The sequence below is a fragment of the Balaenoptera ricei genome, chromosome 6, assembly GCF_028023285.1.
Source record: "Balaenoptera ricei isolate mBalRic1 chromosome 6, mBalRic1.hap2, whole genome shotgun sequence".
Classification (NCBI taxonomy): Eukaryota; Metazoa; Chordata; class Mammalia; order Artiodactyla; family Balaenopteridae; genus Balaenoptera; species Balaenoptera ricei.
This window is the reverse complement of record NC_082644.1, coordinates 54,241,991-54,260,805: the sequence shown is the minus strand read 5'-3', so window position 1 is coordinate 54,260,805 and position 18,815 is coordinate 54,241,991. Positions and strand designations below refer to the sequence as shown.

The 18,815-nt window shown below is 34.0% G+C and overlaps 1 protein-coding gene across 5 annotated transcripts in view; it reads left to right on the top strand.

The window, feature by feature from the left end:
• The window catches only part of DENND4C (DENN domain containing 4C), a 131,925-nt gene that overhangs the window by 46,877 nt on the left and 66,233 nt on the right, over positions 1–18,815 (top strand). For all 5 annotated transcript variants that reach the window (XM_059924659.1, XM_059924660.1, XM_059924656.1 and 2 more), the window contains exons 4-10: positions 182–251; positions 2,196–2,365; positions 5,174–5,412; positions 6,970–7,036; positions 8,084–8,142; positions 9,028–9,172; positions 12,271–12,446. In XM_059924659.1, coding sequence (XP_059780642.1) covers positions 182–251; positions 2,196–2,365; positions 5,174–5,412; positions 6,970–7,036; positions 8,084–8,142; positions 9,028–9,172; positions 12,271–12,446 — 926 coding nt within the window. The remainder of the gene's footprint in view (positions 1–181; positions 252–2,195; positions 2,366–5,173; positions 5,413–6,969; positions 7,037–8,083; positions 8,143–9,027; positions 9,173–12,270; positions 12,447–18,815) is intronic.

The following is an 18,815-nucleotide window of genomic DNA, read 5'->3' as shown; positions in this document are numbered from 1 at the left end:
TTCCTTTTCTTCTAGTGTTTTCAGTTTCATGTTTTGCTATGTTGTATACTATATAGTCTGATAAACATGTTTTAAATAGACTTCCCTAAGGAAATAATCAAAATCTTTAGAAGACATTCAACAAAATCAATTTATTATCACTCTTTTGCCTTTTTTTTTAAACCTTATTTATATTTTACAGTGGGGTTCCAGTGTGTTTCTGTGTTATAAGAAGTCTGTGCCTGCTTCTAATGCAATAGCGTATAAAGCTGGTAAGTAAATGGAAAAAAAAAAAAAAAAAAGGTCTTTGTATTGTTGCACGCTAACATTTGGTTAGAAGAGACAGTGTATGCTCCCTTATATAGTTTGTGGAATTGATCTATTTATGAATTGAATTATCTGTAACTTTAGCATGTAAAGGCATAAGTTTTCCTAAATACATTACATACTACAAGATATATTAATATTACCCCCCACCAACAAAAATATACTGTTAATTAAATGGAAAATTTTATTCCAAACAAGCATTTGTGGAATAAACATTCAATTTTAGTCTACACTAATAGATTTAATAGTTGAGTGGAAAATATTTACGCTCTGACCTTTTATATTTTGGCAGTCAGAAAGGTGTCAAACTGCATCTTTACTTCTTATATATTTCCTTCTCTTATCTCTGTGTGTCTGATTTGAAACCACATGTTACTTGCCATGAAAGGTGGAGTTGCTTCCTTTCTCCCTTGTTGCAAAGAATCAGCTATTTGGAAGAGAGGAGGGCCTGAGAACCTTTTCTGCCACGAAGTGTTTGAGAAATCTATCGCCACATTCTTACTTCACAGTAAAGTGTCAAGGGCTGTAAAGATTTAAGTGTGACCTCTTCATCCCACTGGTATGGTGGGATAAAAACTGAAAATACAGGTATGCTCCAGTTGTAAATAGAAGAGATACTGGAATACTTCTTTGTGAAAAGAAGCAGTGTCAGTTACTTTTTATTGTGCACAGTTTTTGGAATAAAGTTTTACTTCAGGGAAGTCAGGCAAATCCATATATGAGAAATCTTCATTGTCGTCCTAAAGACATTCATACTAATGTATCAAACCATTTAATATAAAAATAAAGGCAGCAATTAACAGTTATAAATTTCAGTATCACTTTAAAATGTAATACTGTTAATATTGCTGTAATGTGTTGATTATATGTGATTTCCTTAGAAGTTTTTTTTTTTTTTTGGTGGTGAGAAAGTGTCGCTTAAAGAAGACGTATAGAAACAAGTTTTGTGAAGGTGTTCAGGTATTTGATATAAGACACATATTTTAGAATAAAGAATTTTGGAGACTGAATTTGGACTCAAAATTCTGCTACTGACTTTCAAGTGTTTAACCTAGAGGTGGTCTGTGTATTAGAGACATTAGAGGCTAATGAATTGATGTCATGTAGCTACTTTATTCTGAAGGGTCTTTGTTATGCTTCTCAGAGTGCCCCCTGCTCCTGCTTCCTTGATCTCGCATACCCTGTACAGAAACAAGAGTTTCTGTCTCATTTACTTTTCATGTTACATTCCTTTTACACTGCTGCTCTCTCAAGAAAAGTTTAGGGGCTGTGATAATTTCTGCTGCCTTGGCATTATTTCATAACACTTGTCCCTTCCCTGAATTTTTTTTTCTTCCCACAGAAGACTAACTGAAATAGTTGATAAATTTCCCTGTATGTTTCTTGCATTCTCTAAGATGTTGGCAGTGTGTAGGGAAAATACATTAAGGTTAATGATCCTGTTGAATAGAGTTTTAACTAGTATATTTAATACATTTTAATGTTACAGTGAACTTTAAGTCCATGGGTAAAAATAAATGGTAAATTTGTTATTTATTTTAATTACTGATATGGCAAGAGAAAAATTGATCTTGAAATTTCACACAAATATTTCTGTAAAATGTGCTCTTAAAATATCCTATTAATATGTAATATGTAAAATATCCTATTAATATGTATCCTATTAATATGTAATTAGTAACTATTTAAAAGTAACTATTTAAAAAGAAATATCGGGAGTTCCCTGGCAGTCCAGTGGTTAGGACTTGGCGCTTTCACTGCCATGGGCCCGGGTTCAATCCCTGGTCAGGGAACTAAGATCCTGCAAGCCCGTGTAGCATAGCCAAAGAATAAAAAATAAAAAAATAATAAATAGATAAATAAATATCATTATGTCCTTTCTCCAATAGGTTTAATTTTTAGGTATCCAGAAGAGGACTATGAGTCATTTCCGCTCTCGGAATCTGTTCCTCTCTTCTGCCTTCCGATGGGAGCTACAATTGAATGTTGGGATCCCCAAAGCAAATACCCGCTTCCAGTTTTTTCAACTTTTGTCCTCACAGCCTCTTCTGCTGAAAAGGTATATTTTTTCCTCTTTTATTAAACCTATTTTGTCAATGATTTTAATCCATAAAATGATTAATATAAGTTTAATTTGAATGTTAGGATTATTTGGACACAATACATTTCTGTTTAAATTTGTACTATAATGCCCAAAGTGAGAGGTCTACATGAAAATTGGGATCAGGATGCTGATACCCCTGGAGTGTCTGTAGGAGCAAATATAAAGTCTCTGGAGAGATACCCTCAAAACCCAGGCCTCAAGATGAGATTCTAGTAAAAGTTAGAAGACATAGGTACCAAAGGAAGAATCAACAAGACACAGAGCTGGATTACACCCTTAAGATATTGAAATGATAGAATAACAATATCAAAGATATTATAAATTGAATATATAATTGAAATGATTCAAGACCTAATAGAGGGGCTCAAAACATCAAGGAAAGAACAGGATATTTTGAAAAATGAGTAGACAGGTTGGAAAAAGAATCAAATGTCTAGAAATGAAAATATCCATAAAATTAAAAATGTAATGAATGGTTTAAACAGCAGATAAGTCATGCATGAAGGAAGAATTAATGAAGTGGAAAATAGGTTATCTTGAATGTGGCACAGGAATACATAAAACATAAAAGGAGTTTAAAAATGCAGAGGATAGAATCAAATGGACCAATAGATATTTAATGAACCCCAGAAGGAGAGACTAGAAAAGGGAGAGACAGCATTTTAAGAGCTAGTGGTTGATTGAGAGTTTTCCAGCGTTGATGAAAAATTGAGTTTTTCAGGTTAAAGATACACTCTGAATCTTCAGCAGAAAAAAAATAAAAGTATAAAACCACCTCTTTTCATATTATAGTAAAACGATAGAATACCAAAGACAAAAAACAACCAGAAAGAAAAGACATACTTACTTACAAAGGTATAACTATTAATTGATGGCTAATTTCTCAGCAACAACAGTGAGGGTCATAAGACAAATAATACATTAAAATTGAGGGAGTAAGTGAAGATAGTTTAAACAGTATGCAGAAAGCGCTAGCCATAAAAGAAAAGATGAATAATAGGACCTCATTGGAGTTAAGGACATCTGTTCATTCAAAGGTACCATTAAGAAGGTGGAAAGGCAGGCCCCAGGCTGGGAGAAAGTAATGTGATACTGTAGGTATTCCATAAGGGTCTTGTATTCAGAATATTTAAAGAACTTCTGTATTGTCAGCAAGGATAAGAAATAACTCTGTGGCCCAACAGGTATACACCTGAGCATATCCCAAGAGAAATGAGTATATATATTCTCCAAAACACATGTATATTTGTATACTTTATTGGTAATAGCCAAAAATTCAAAGCATGTATAAACAGTAATAATAACATAGAATGATAATTTAAAATAAAAAAGAGATGGCAAAAAAGCAATATTAGGAAATAAAATAAAAAGTAAATAAAACTACAGATCTAGTAGAAATTTAAAAATTGAAAACTTTCTTAGGAAATTTGATAGAATAGCTAATTTTATTGAAATGTGTAACTAACCAAGGCTGACTCTTGTGGAGCAAACAAAAATACATCTGTGTCCTCATTCTCCAGTCTTCAAGTTTACAGCCACTGTACTGAAGATGATAATTAAGGTTAAGTGTCCAGCAGAGTGTCTGGAACATAGTAAAATACTCACTGAATGGAAGGCCAGTACTATATTGACTGGATTGCTTACAAGTAAGCTAACTCTTTAGCTTAATAATCATTTATAGTTTCTTCCATTGAAAGCAATAAATATAAATGAATATTTTAATATCTTCAAACACTTAAGCGTTACCAAAGTTACTTTGACCAGTAGAGAACAACAAAGCCTCATTGTGATGCTTTTGTCATATTGCTTGTTAAGAACCCCAGAGATGACTTTGAAATAATTGTATCTGAGAGTGTTATTTGTATCTGTAAAGACAAGGGTTAATGTGATATAACAGACACACGTATATATGACATATATACATACACATATGTATATAGTGACTAAACAGTTAAAAGATTTATAAGAGTATCACTTAACCATTTCCAGAACGTTTTCATCACTCTAAACAGAAGTTTCTTCCACTCCTATCCTATGTCCCTCTTTTCTACTATCTGTCTCTACCAATTTGTCTATTCTAGGTAGCACACATAAATGGAATCATATAATATTTGTCTTTTTGTGTCTGGCTTATTTCACTTAGCGTAATGTTATCAAGGTTCATCCATGTTGCAGTATTTATCAGAATTTGATCCCTTGTTAAGGATGAATAATATTCTCTTGAGTGTATATATAGTCAGCCCACCATATCCAGGGATGCCCAACCTGTGGATCTGGAGGGCCGACTGTACCACATCATTTTATAGAAGGGACTTGAGCATTCATGGATCTTGGTATCCGCTGGGGGTCCTGGAATCAACCCCCCTCGAATACTGAGGGACGGCTATACCACATTTTGTTTATCTGTTCATCTGTTGATGGACATTTGGGTGGTTTCTATCTTTTGGTTATTGTGAATAATGCTGTTATGAACATTGGTGTACAAGTATTTGTTTGAGTCCCTGCTTTCAGTTCTTTTGGGTATATACCTAGGAGTGAAACTGCTGGATCATAGGGTAATTGTTTAACTTTTGGAGGAGCTGCCAAACTGTTTTCCCCCATAGCTGCACCATTTTACATTCCCATCAACAATGTTTGAGATTTTTTTTTTTCATTTACCTGTCATATGCACTCTAAGCAAATACTTCTTTTGGAATAAGAGAAAAAGAGAAATTAATTTTTAAAAACACTCAAATTTTATAATGGAATTCTTTTACTCTGTAGGTATATGGAGCTGCCATCCAGTTTTATGAACCTTACTCTCGAGAACTTCTAACAGAAAAACAGCTTATGCAGCTGGGCCTATTGACACCTGTAGAGAGAAGAATGGTCTCCAAATCCATCAATTCAAACAAATGCATTTGTTTACTCTCACACTGGCCTTTTTTTGAAGCTTTTAGAAAATTTCTCATGTTTATCTACAAACTTTCTGTGTCTGGACCACATCCTCTTCCCATTGAAAAGTATGTATAATGATTTGAAGGATGTCTGGTGGAAAAATTGGATGTATTTATGTACATTTCATTGTTTACCTGACTTTAAGCATCAAAGTTGAAAGGGAAGGAGAGTCACAGTCATCCTACTTTTTACTTGCTCCCTTCTTCACCTGAATCATTGACTCTGAATTTAAAATTGAGGAGTGGTGGTGAGGATGACCAGATAAAAATCTTCTGAGAATTCAGCTGAGGAAGAAACTTATATATATACATTATATTGTATGTGTTCTTCCTACTCATTCTTAAATAACCAAGAGAAAAATAGCTGTTGATGCACACATACCCCAACTATCCAAATGACCATTGCAAGTTAAACATCTCTAAACTGATGTAGAAATTAATGGTGTTAATTGATTAATTGATGTTAAAAGTAAGGTTTTGGTTTTAGCATCGATAGAACTCTACATGCTTTCCCTTTGATTTGTAATTCTCTTCATCATGGAAATGTTTTGTAAGCAAGAAAAACAGATGTGGAACCACTGTCTTTTTAAAACCACATCTTTTCTGACTTCTAGTGGCACGTTGAGTTGTTTATTATAGTAAATAACTCATGTATCCTGCTAACAAAGCAAGTCAAGAGCTTTGGTGGAAATGTGTTATACTGTGTGTAAACAGATTTTTCTTAAACTTTGCAAAATTTCACATTATAGCAAAAAAGATTATCAGTGAAGCATACTAGTTTAGTGGATAAGAGGGGGCCAGTTACCTGTAGGTTTTAAAGTAATGCTGCTCAAAAATCAACTTTATAAAATAGTAAAAGTACTATGCATAAACACATCAAAATTTGGTATAGCAATATGGTTTCAGCTTTCTTGTTGTATTACTGGAATGACAGTCTAATGGTTCATAATTCTAGATTTAACTTTCAGCTGTCAGATTAACTTAAAATTGATTGGAGTAAATTTAATGTTAATGATAAGTTAGCAGCCTTTTGAAAAATTAAGGTTCTATGAAATTGTGAAAAAAAAATCAGTGTATATCATCAATTCTTTTTTTTTCAGTTGAAGTAATACTTTGCATATAGTGGCTCCTAAGAGCTCAAAACTTTGGAAAAACTTGAGTTATTATGTATAGGTGGAGAAATAGGACAAGTGATTTGCCCAAAGTTACAGTGTAAGAACTATATTAATGTAATTAATATTATTAGATTGAATTCTGTATTAGTTTTGGTTCATTATATCACAGTTAGTTGCTCCCATACTGGTACTGATAACCAGGGCAATAAATGTTAGCTTCTTTCATGAAAACTATATTCATGTTATTCTTATTTTCCTGGTGATAATAGGGTATATTAATCTGGACTTTTAATCAGGAAATACATTTTGCATTTTAGAAGTTGCATTCCACTCATAGTGGAATGAGTACATTTATTTACACTAAGTAAACTTATTTATTTATTTAGCTTAAGTTTTAGGTAAGTGGCTTTGTCAGGTCCTGGATGATAAATAGTGGTATTTAAGATCTGTTAAAATCCATGAAGCATTTTAGAAAAGTAATTATCTTTATTTCAAAAATTTTTTCTAGGCACATTTCACATTTTATGCAAAACATCCCTTTTCCTTCACCACAAAGACCAAGAATCCTGGTACAGGTAATAAAAAAGAGTATGTTTGAAGGGAGTGCTGCATATGTTCATTCCAGTCATTGCAGTGTGGATGCTGTGGCCCTTTTGGTATGAGGCGGAGCAAGCTGCATCCATGAAGTCCTTGAATTTTCTGTATTTTATATCTTTAGCTAGTATTCTTTTGTACTGTTTTTTTGAATTTTGGGTATACAGAATTGGAATAATTACAATACTTGGTTCATGACATCATCATTGGTTCATGTGTGGCCTTTATGTAGCCGACTTTAATAACATAAAACCCAAAATTATGTTGAGGGCGTGTTTTTAACATTCGAGTGACTAATAAATATCAAATGTGAAATTGGTTATGGTTGGAAGGCAGAAGTGAAGCAGTCTATAATAGTGTTGTTAAAGGACCAGTTTCTTTTTATTTCCAGTCAGTGGCAGACCTGTGTAAGTATATAGCTTGTGACGTAAGCAGCTTACCATATGAGATCAGTATAGACATGAACAGGTCTATACCCTGTCCAGAGACATGAGTTCACTGATAATGTACTTGGATATGATAGCAGTGTCAGAGTGCCATGAAAGTTTCTAAATCGCTTTCTCTCTGTGTATATACTATTTCTTCCTGGACCAATAACAGTTTGCAGACTGATCTATAGAGGCAAGCTATTTAAACATTTTTTTCTAAGATGGTTATTAACATTATATGTGTTAGTCAAATATTGTTAATCTTGAATGTATTTCAGTTCAGCAAGTATTAATATATATTAAGCAATTGCCAAATAGAGAGTAAATAAATTGGAGGCTTTTAAAAAGCAGTTATTCCGTAATTTTTAAACAGCTGTATTTTAATCAATTAACTGAATCAAAATTCAGTTGAATTAACCATTTAATTTTAAAGAACTATGTACTTCTAAGTAAATAACAGCTATTGTTTTATATTTTAGTACATGTTTCCAAAACTGTATCAGTCTGCCTATTAAACTATTTTCCATTTTACTCTTGATCTAAATATTTAGGTTTCAAAATTGGCTTGGTTAATTTATCATTTTTTTTTCTTTTTTTAAGCTATCAGTCCATGATGCGTTAATATTATCACAACCAGTTTCTACACCTTTACCACTAAGGTAATTAATGGTATATAAAATAAAACATTTGTTCACTTGGAGCAGAATGCTTTTAAAATATTTTAAGGGTTAGTATAATAGAGTTGTGTTATCTTTACAAACTAAGAATAGCCTTAATGTTTCTAACTTTGATAGCTGGGGCCATTCAGCATTTTAAAAATGGAACACTTAAAGAAAGTTGCAAGATTGAATGTAGGGAATACCTCCCTTTTCCTCTCATCTCCCCTCCGCATATCCAGTTCATTACTGAATGTTCAAGGTGAACTGATTTTACCTCCTAAAATGTCTTGAATCTATTGGCTTCTCTTCATCTGCGTCACTAGTCCAGGCTAGCATGATCTTTTACCTGGACTACTTCATTATGAGCCTCTTAATTGGCACTCTTTTGCTCTTGTCTTTCAGTTTTTTATCCACACTGCAGCCAGTGTGTCCTTTTGAGAATGCAAATATAAAATGGTTGGAGAATGCAAATATTTTTATTTTGGGCATAATCTCTTGTTGTTTTCATCCCTTCCTTTAATATGCTTTAGTCACAGTAGGTTTATTTCAATTCCTTGAACATGACAGTTGCTTTTCCTTGCTTCAGGACCTTTGCAAATGTTGTCTCCCCACCAACCCCTACCTTCTTTCTTTAGAGCTCAGCTCAAATGGCTGTTCTTTAGGAAAATCTTTCCTGATAAACGCCCTTGTTACCAAAGGATGAGTTTGAATCATTCTGTTATACCATCTTATTAAATTTGCTACTTTTCAGTGATGACTAAATCAGGACTTGAAATTAATATTAGATTCTCAATTTATTAGTATTTAGGAAATAATTTAATAAGCAAATCTTAGCACCTTTTGGTGAAATAGTTCATAATCACCTCTTTTTCTCTCCTTTTCTAGTGGAGCCAACTTTAGCACCTTGTTAATGAATCTGGGTCCTGAGAATTGTGCAACACTGCTGCTCTTTGTTTTACTTGAGAGCAAGATTTTGCTGCATTCTCTTAGGCCAGCTGTGTTGACTGGAGTAGCTGAAGCTGTTGTAGCTGTAAGTATAGAATTTTCTTTTTAGTGCAGAATTCTTGACAGAGAATTTTTACTCTAAAGGGAAATTTCCTTCAACCAAAACTTTGAAATTACCACTAAATGTTTAACATAAATGTAGTAGGGTGTCAAAGAGAAATACTAAATATAAAGGAAAAAAAGTGATTTCTATTGAAAGAAAATTTCAACTTCTAATTTTTCATATTTTAGAGTTCTTCAGAGAATCTATATGATTACATAATAATAGAACTTGTGAATGAAGCTTACTGTGTTAAATGAGAAGCTCTGGTCAATTTCAGCTGCCCTAAAATTGTTTACATGAATTACATTACTAATTTCTCCCAATTTTAACTTCTAATCATTGTGAGCCAGTAATGTATAGGAAAATCTAGGTGATTGTGAAATTGGATAATGTACAAATGTTTAGCTTTGTGAAAAGCATAAATAAAAGTTAAGTCCTGTTTTAAAACCTCTTGATGGCTTCCCATTGCAATTAGAAGGAGGTCTGATCATGTAGGGCTTTATAGGTCATAATATAGAATTTTGGATGTTCCATTTCTCTAACTCTATTTTCCATTATTTGTTTAATTTAAAATAGCTGACTCTCCTCTCTTCCCTTCCCCATTTTACTCTCATGGAGGTAAGGATCTTTTTTAGGTCTCTTTTTTACTCCTGTGTCCTCAGCATTTATCACAGTTAAATAGCATGGAGTAAACACTCAATAAATACTTGTTAAATCAACAAATGGGTTATGTCTCCAAGATATTAATCTGGTCAGAGAAATGCTGCTAGGACTGAAAACAGTAATAACCATTTGAGATGGCTTATGGGGGGCAAAGATCCTAATTATGTACTAATTTTCCAAGCCTCCACAGTTGCATGTAAAAGCAAAAGTTGTTATAACATGAAAATATTTGTTAATGAACTGACCAGTTTTAGAAAGTTCCCACTCAAGTATTTCTTCCTATAAAACTTTAGGGATTATCCATGCCCCTCTGTCTGAATCTCTGTGGCCCAGTCTCTTGCAATGTGAAATTGGAAATCTTATTAAAATGCAAGATTGCATGAAATTTATGTAACCGATGTTGGAGAACAGCCTGAATTGCTTGCAAAACTATTGATAAATGAGGATTTGATAGTAAGGCAAATTACCATTTAAAGAGGAGAAAATTGAAAAGAATCGTGACAGGTTAAATTCCTCAAAAAGAGAGTGATTTGAATATCAAAGAATATTGAAGAGTTAATGGAGCCCCATAGCAAAAATTGATGGAACCAATGAGTATTCTTGTAAAATTGACATTATTTATGATTGTGCTGCAAAAGTCAAAGGTGAAGACAAGGGTGTCATATTTTGTTGTCCAGTAGTTTTATTCTGAAATTTCTCATGTAGTTAGAGGTGTAACGTACCTTTTGTTGAATGGTAGATAGTCAGTTTTCACTGGAGGAAATCTGGAGTCCTTGCAAGGTCCTTTGCGAGTAGTTCTATCCCTCTGCTCTCTGATTCCATTTTCTACTTCTCTCCCTCTCGCTCGCTCTGCTCCAGCCGCGCTGGCCTCTTTGCTACCCCTGGCGCATACTAGGCGGTCCCCACACCTTAAGGCCTTTGCTCTAGCTGTTCCTTTTCTTCGAAGCGCTCTTCTCCTAGATATCCCCTTGACTAAAACCCTCACCTCCTTCAAGTTTCAGCTCAGTGTCACTTTCTTAATGAAGCCTACCCTGTTTGGCCTATTTAATAATACAGCCTGCTTTCCCTCTCTCCTCTCTCATGTTCTAAACTCTAATCGCCTTTACTTGGCTTTACTTTTTCTTTTTTTCGTAACACTTAGCACTCTCTCACATGGTATATATTTTATTTATCATGTCTTCTTTTTGTTTTCTCTCTTCCTGCTAGACCAGGTGTTGGCAAACTATGGCCTGTGAGTCAAATCCTGGCTGCCACTTGTTTTTGTAAATAAAGTTTTACTGGAACATAGGCCATTTATTTACATAATGCCTATGACTGCTTTCATACATGAAGACAGAGTTGAGTATTTGTGACAGAGACAATATGGCTTGCAAGGCATAAAATATTCTTTATCTTTTACAGAAAAAGTTTGCTGGCTCTTATGCTACACTGTACATTTCATGAGGGCAGGGATCTTTGTTTCATTCACTGTTACAGCCCCACCATCTAGAACAGTTCTTGGTACATATTAAGTGCTCAATTACTAGAAAGTAAATAAATGATTGAAGACAGAATTCCAATTCTGTATAACCATCTGGAATAACTGGCAGAGGTAGTAAATGCTATAGGTAATTATTTGGGGTGAGTAATGATGGGTAAGGTAAGAATTGAACTAGATCTTGAAATATAGCAAGGATTTTTGTAGTAGAGGAAAGATTTTGTCATCAATGATTAAAATTTTAATATTAGTTGATTATTAAAATTTTAATTTTTTTTTTTTTTACTTATCAAAACTTGTCTTTTTTCCTTTTTTAAAAAGAACACATTGATACAATTAAGGTAGAGCTTTATAAAGGAAAGCTGGTAAAGATTGTTGAGGTATGTTTTATATTGACTAATATTTTTAAGATGCCAAGATTCACTGAAGTTGGATAATATTATGTTTATTTGGGCAGTTATGAAATTTTTTTTGTTGAAATTTTTAGTTGACTGTTACTGTTCCCAAGAGAATCATTTAAATTTTTTTAGTTCTTGGTGTTCTTAGTTGGATTTTAGTCAAAGGTTATCTTGAAAATTAACAGATGAATGAAATGCATCAGAGTTAAAGATCATGAGTTTGTTTTATAAAATTTTGGGCAATTTTTTCTCCTCTTTCACTTTCTCCATAAAATGGGAATGTGGATTTTCTATAGGCATTAGAAGGATTAACATGCAAAGAGCTGTTAGCATTTTAATTGTGCTTATGATCATTGTCATTCTTGAAGATTTTAATCACATTGGTTCATAGTATTGCCTAGCAGTGTTTTATAGTCATTTAGTTTTTGGAATGAAACTAGACTTAACTGCTCTGTAATGGTCCCTTTCAGTAGTATTAGTTAATTACTAATTCTCATTGCAAATTTAAAACTTGGTTAATTTTTTAAAACTTTTTTTCCCAGATGATCTTTCCATTTCAGTGGCAATGCCCATATATTCCCCTTTGTCCTCTTTCACTGGCAGCAGTGCTTAGTGCACCTTTACCATTTATAGTTGGAGTTGACTCAAGGTATTTTGATCTTCATGACCCACCACAAGATGTTGTTTGCATTGACTTGGATACAAACATGTTATATGTGTAAGTTGATTCTTTTTATATTATCTCCATTTATGTTTTTCCCCACATGTAGTTATAGCTCATTGAAAGCATATACAAATATGCTACTTTTGAAAGTTGGTAATAAGTCTTCAGATTCAATACAATGATTCTCAATCAGGACAGGTATCAGAATCCTGGAATGTTGTGTGGTTTGAAAAAGGTTGTGTTCAATATTATAATAGTTTATATTGGATAATAATGTTAACAGTAGGCAGGAGATATTTATGTTTATCAGAAGAGAATATGGATTATTAAAAAAAAAAAAGGTTAAAAACACTGCTTTCAGAGCTCAAGAGATGACATGCTATCTAGGTTTAATTCAAAATCCGTGTGTAAGCTCTTAAAAAATGGCTTTACCTGTTTGAGTTTAGTCACAATATAGGGTAATATGCTGTTTTCTTAGTTGTCAAGATTTGAATTTTATAGGGATTACAGAGAAATTGATATTAAAAATCAGTCAGAGTTTGTGTTTACTGGAGGTGATAAATATGTATAGCAGTGGTGTAACTGAGGGTTCAGAGAGTAGAGCACCACACTAATAAAAGAAGATTCATCCATCCAGTTCTAGATGGATGTTGAGGAGCGCCCTCTGCAACCCCGCCCTCACAAAAACAACAAACAACGTGGGTAAGGGCAGTAAGTATTGAAAATTCCCTAGTATTAGTGCCAAATTCCAGGTCCTGGAGTGCTTTTATTCTTTATTGTTTGATACTGGCAGAAAATGAATAGAGTAAGAATTTGGGAGGAGACTTCAATGGTTACAGCAGTAGAATTGGTTGGGAAAATAACCTTGAGTGAACCAGAAGAATAACTTAAGGAAGGAAGAAAACACTTAATGTACCTTAAAAAATAATTTTGAAATGGACCTACCATTGTATTTTGAAAACTGTGTAATTGTGGTAGCTCTTCACTATGTTTGTTTGTTTATTTATTTGGGTTTTCAGTACTTCTTAAAAATTGAAGTATAGTTGATTTACAATATTGTACTGTTTTCAGGTGCACAGTATAGTGATTCAGTATTTTTACAGATTATATTCCAATAAAAGTTATTAAAAGGTAATAGCTATAATTCCTTGTGCTATGCAGTATATCCTTGTTGCTTATTTATTTTATACATAGTAGTTTGTATCTCTTAATCCTATACCCCTATCTTGCCCCTCACCCCTTTCCTCTCTTCACTGGTAACCATTAGTTTGTTTTCTATATCTGTGAGTCTGTTTCTGTTTTGCTGTACTCATTTTTTGGTTTTATATTTTAGATTCTACATATAAGTGATATCACACAGTATTTATCTTTCTCTGCCTAATTTCACTAAGCATAATATTCTCTAGGTCCATCCATGATGCTGCAAATGGCAGAATTTCATTCTTTTCTATGGTGGAGTACTCTTTTATCATATATATATACATATCATCTTTATTCATTCGTCTGTTGACGGGCACTTGGGTTGCTTCCATGTCTTGGCAATTGTAAATAGTGCTGCTAGGAACAATCAGGTGCATGTATCTTTTCAAATTAGTGTTTTCATCTTTTCTGGATATATTATATACCCAGGAGTGGAATTGCTAGATCATATGGTAGTTCTATTTTTAGTTTTTTGAGGAACCTCCATACTTTTTTCCGTAGCGGCTGCACCAGTTTACGTTTCCACCAACAGTGTATTAGGGTTCCCTTTTCTCCACATCCTCGCCAACATTTAGTTTTTGTTGTCTTTTTGCTGATAGCCATTCTGACAGGTGTGAGGTGATATCTCACCGTTGTTTTGATTTGCATTTCTGTAGTAACTAGCGATTTTGAGCATCTTTTCATGTGCCTGTTAGCCATCTGTATGCCTTCTTTGGAAAAATGTCTTTTCAGGTCTTCTGCCCATTTTTTGATTGTATTGTTTGCTTTTTTGATAATGAGTTATATGAGCTGTTTGTACGTTTTGGATATTAACCCCTTGTTGGTCGCATTATTTGCAAATAATTTCTCCGATTACATAGGTTGTCTTTTTGATTTGTTGATGGCTTCCTTTGCTGTGCAAAAGCTTTTAAATTTAATTAGGTCCCATTTGTTAATTTTTGCTTTTATCTATTTTGCCTTAGGGGACAGATCCAAAAAATACTGCTATGATTCATGTCAAAGAGTGTCCTGCCTGTGTTCTCTTCTAGGAGTTTTATGGTTTCAGGTCGTATATTTAGGTCTTTAATCCATTTTGAGTTTATTTTTGTATATGGTGTGAGGGAATGTTCTAATCTCATTGTTTTACCTGTAGCTGTCCAGTTTTCCCAGCACCACTTATTGAAAAAACTGTCTTTTCTCCATTGTATATTCTTGCTTCCTTTGTCATAGATTAATTGATTGTAGGTGAGTGGGTTTATTTCTGGGCTCTCTGTTTAGTTCAGTTGATCTATGTGTCTGTGTTTTGCCAGACACAAAACATGCTGTTGCTGTTTTGATTACTGCAACTTTGTAGTATAGTCTGAAGTCTGGAATGGTGATACCTCCAGCTTTGTTCTTTTTCCTCAGGATTGCTTTGGTAATTTGTGGTCTTTTGTGGTTCTTTATGAATTTTAGGATTGTTTGTTCTATTTCTGTGAAAAATGTCATGAGTATTTTGATAGGGATTGCATTAAATCTGTAGATTGCTTTGGGAGGTATTGGTCATTTTAACAATATTAATTCTTCCAATTCCAGAAGAGCAAGGGGTATCTTTGCATTTTTTTGTATCATCTTCACTTTCCTTCATCTGAGTTTTCAGAGTGTAGGTCTTTCACCTTCTTGGTTAAGTTTATTCCTGGGTATTTTATTCTTTTTGATACAATTTCAAATGGGATTTTTTTTTTTACTTTCTGATAGTTCATTATTATTGTAGAGAAAAGCAACAGATTTCTGTATATTAATCTTGTATCCTGCAACTTTGCTGAGTTCGTTTATTAGTTCTAATAGTTTTTGTGTGGTGACTTTAGGGTTTTCTTCATTTTTTTTAAAAATTGAGGTACAGTTGATTTACAGCTCTACAGCCAAGTGACTCAGTTATACACATACAGACATTCTTTTTTTGTGTTCTTTTCCATTGTTGTTTATCACAGGATGTTGAATATAGTTCCCTGTGCTATACAGTAGGACCTGTTGTTTATCCATTATAAATGTAATAGTTTGCGTCTGTCAACCCCAAACTCCCAGTCCTTCCTCTCCCTCCCCCCTTGGCAACCGCAAATCTGTTCTCTGTGTCTAGGAGTCTGTTTCTGTTTTGTAGATAAGTTCATTTGTGTCATGTTTTAGATTCTAGGGTTTTCTATATAAAGTATCATGTCATCTCTAAATAGTAACAGTTTGACTTCTTCCCTTCCAATTTGGATGCTTAATTTAATGGGAAGGCTTTCAGCATTTCACCATTGAGTATGATGTTAGCTGTGCATTTGTCACATATGGTCTTTATTATGTTGAGATATGTTCTCTCTGTACCCACTTTGATGAGAATTTTTATGATGAATGGATGTTGAATTTTGTCAATTGCTTTTTGAGTGTCTGTTGAGATGATCATGTGTTTTTTGTCTTTCCTTTTGTTAATGTGGTGTATCACATTGATTTTACATATTTTGAACCATCCTTGTGTCCCTGGAATAAGTCCAACTTGATCATGTGTATGATCCTTTTTATATATTGTTGGATTTGGTTTGCTAATATTTTGGTGAGGATTTTTGCATCTATATTCATCAAAGATAATGGCCTGTAATTGTCTTTTTTTGTAGTGTCTTTGGTTTTAGTATCAGGGTAATGGTGGCCTTGTAGAATGAATTTGGGAGTGTTTCATCCTCTGTAATAATTTGGAATAGTTTCAGAAGGGTAGGTATTAGCTCTTCATTATATGTTTGGTAGAATTCCCCTGTGAAGCAGTCTGGTTCTGGACTTTGTTGGCTGGGAGTTTTTTTTATTACAAATTCAATTTTACTGCTAGTGATTGGTTTGTTCAAAGTGTCTGTTTCTTCTTGATTCAGTCTTGGCAAATTTTGTGTCTAGAAGTTTATCCATTTCTTCTAGGTTGCCCAATTTGTTGGCATATAAGTGTTCTTAGTATTCTTTTACTTTTTTTTTTTGTATTTCTGTGGTGTTGGTTGTTATTTTTCCTTTTTTCATTTCTTATTTTTTTAAATTTGGGTTTTCTCTTTTCTTCTTGGTGAGCCTGACTAAAGGCTTATCAATTTTTTTTTTCTTTTTTCAAAAAACCAGCTCTTGGTTTCATTGATCTTTTCTATTTTTTTAAATCTCTTTCTTATTTATTTTCTCTCTGAGCTTTATTATTTCCTTCCTTCTGCTGACTTTGGCCTTTGTTTGTTCTTCTTTTTCTAATTCTTTTAGGTGGTAGGTTATGTTGTTTGTTTGAGATTTTTCTTGTTTCTTGGGGAAGGTCTGTATTGCTATAAACTTCCCTCTTAGAACTGCTTTTTCTGCATCCCATAGATTTTGGAGTGTAGTGTTTTCATTTTCATTTGTCTTGAGGTATTTTCTGATTTCCTCTTTGATTTCTTTATTGACCTGTTGGGTTTTTTAGTAGCATGTTTTTAGTCTCTGCACGTTTGTTCTTTTCTTTTTTTCTTTCTGTAGTTAATTTCTAGTTTCATACCATTGCGGTTGGAAAAAATACTTGGTAAAATAATTTCTATCCTCTTAAATTTGTTAAGACTTGTGGCCTAGCATATGATCTATCCTGGAGAAAGTTCCATGTGCACTTGAAAAGAATGTTAATGATGCTGGTTTTGAATGTAAATGTCCTGTAGATACCTGTTAAGTCCGGCTGGTCTGTTGTGTCATTTTAGACTGCTCTTGCATTATTGACTGTCCATTGATATAAGTGGAGTTTTAAAGTACCCTACTATTATTGTATTAGTGTCAATTTCCACTTTTGTGTCTGTTAGTATTTGCTTTATATGTTTAGGTGCTCCTGGGTGCACGTATGTTGAGTGTAATATCATTTTCTTGTATTGATCTCTTTATCATTTTATAATGCCTTTCTTTGTCTTTTGTTATAGTCTTTGTTTAAAGTTTATTTTCTGATATGAGCTTTGCTACCCCCACTTTCTTGTCATTTCTGTTTGCATGAAGTATCTTTTCCCATCCCCCCACTATCAGTCTTTTTGTGTCTTCAGCTCTGGAGTGAGTCTCTTGTGGATAGAAGGGTCTTGGTTTTTTGTCCAATCAGCCACCATATGTCTTTTTTAAAAAAATATTTATTTATTTATTTTATTTTTGGCTGCGTTGGGTCTTGGTTGCAGTACGTGGGATCTTCGTTGCGGCCTGAGGGATCCTCCACTGCAGTGTGCAGGCTCCTCGTTGAGGTGTGCGGGCTTCTCTCTAGTTGTGGCACATGGGCTCAGTAGTTGAGGCATACAGGCTCTCTAGTTTGGGTGTGTGAGCTTCAGAGAACATGGGCTCTGTAGTTGCGGCATGCGGGCTCTCTAGTTTTGACCCACATGCTCAATAGTTGCAGCACGCAGGCCTAGTTGCCCCATGGCATGCGGGATCTTAGTTCCCTGACCAGGGATCGAACCCACGTCCCCTGCATTGGGAGGTGGATTCTTCTTCTTTTTTATTAAGTGCTTTCTTGTTTTTTTTAACAATAACTTTTTTTTTTTTCTGATTGCAATCCATGGGATTCTTTTTTTTTTTAATGGTAAATTTTATGTTATGTATATTTTACCATGATTTTATTTTATTTTTTTAACATCTTTATTGGAGTATAATTGCTTTACAATGTTGTGTTAGTTTCTGCTGTATAACAAAGTGAATCAGCTATATGTATACATATATCCTCATATCCCCTCCCTCTTGCGTCTCCCTCCCACCCTCCCTATCCCACCCCTCTAGGTGGTCACAAAGCACCGAGCTGATCTCCCTGTGCTATGCGGCTGCTTCCCACTAGCTAGCTATTTTACATTTGGTAGTGTATATATGTCAGTGCTACTCTCTCACTTCGTCCCAGCTTACCCTTCCCCCTCCCCATGTCCTCAAGTCCATTCTCTGTTCTGCATCTTTATTCCTGTCCTGCCCCTAGGTTCATCAGAACCATTTTTTTTTAAAGATTCTATATACATGTGTTAGCATACGGTATTTGTTTTTCTCTTTCTGACTTACTTCACTCTGTATGACAGACTCTAGGTCCATCCACCTCACTGCAAATAACTCAATTTCGTTTCTTTTTATGGCTGAGTAATAGTCCATTGTATGTATGTGCCATATCTTCTTTATCCATTCATCTGTCAGTGGATACCTAGGTTGCTTCCATGTCCTGGCTATTGTAAATAGTGCTGCAGTGAACATTGTGGTACGTGTCTCTTTTTGAATTATGGTTTTTTTCAGGGTATA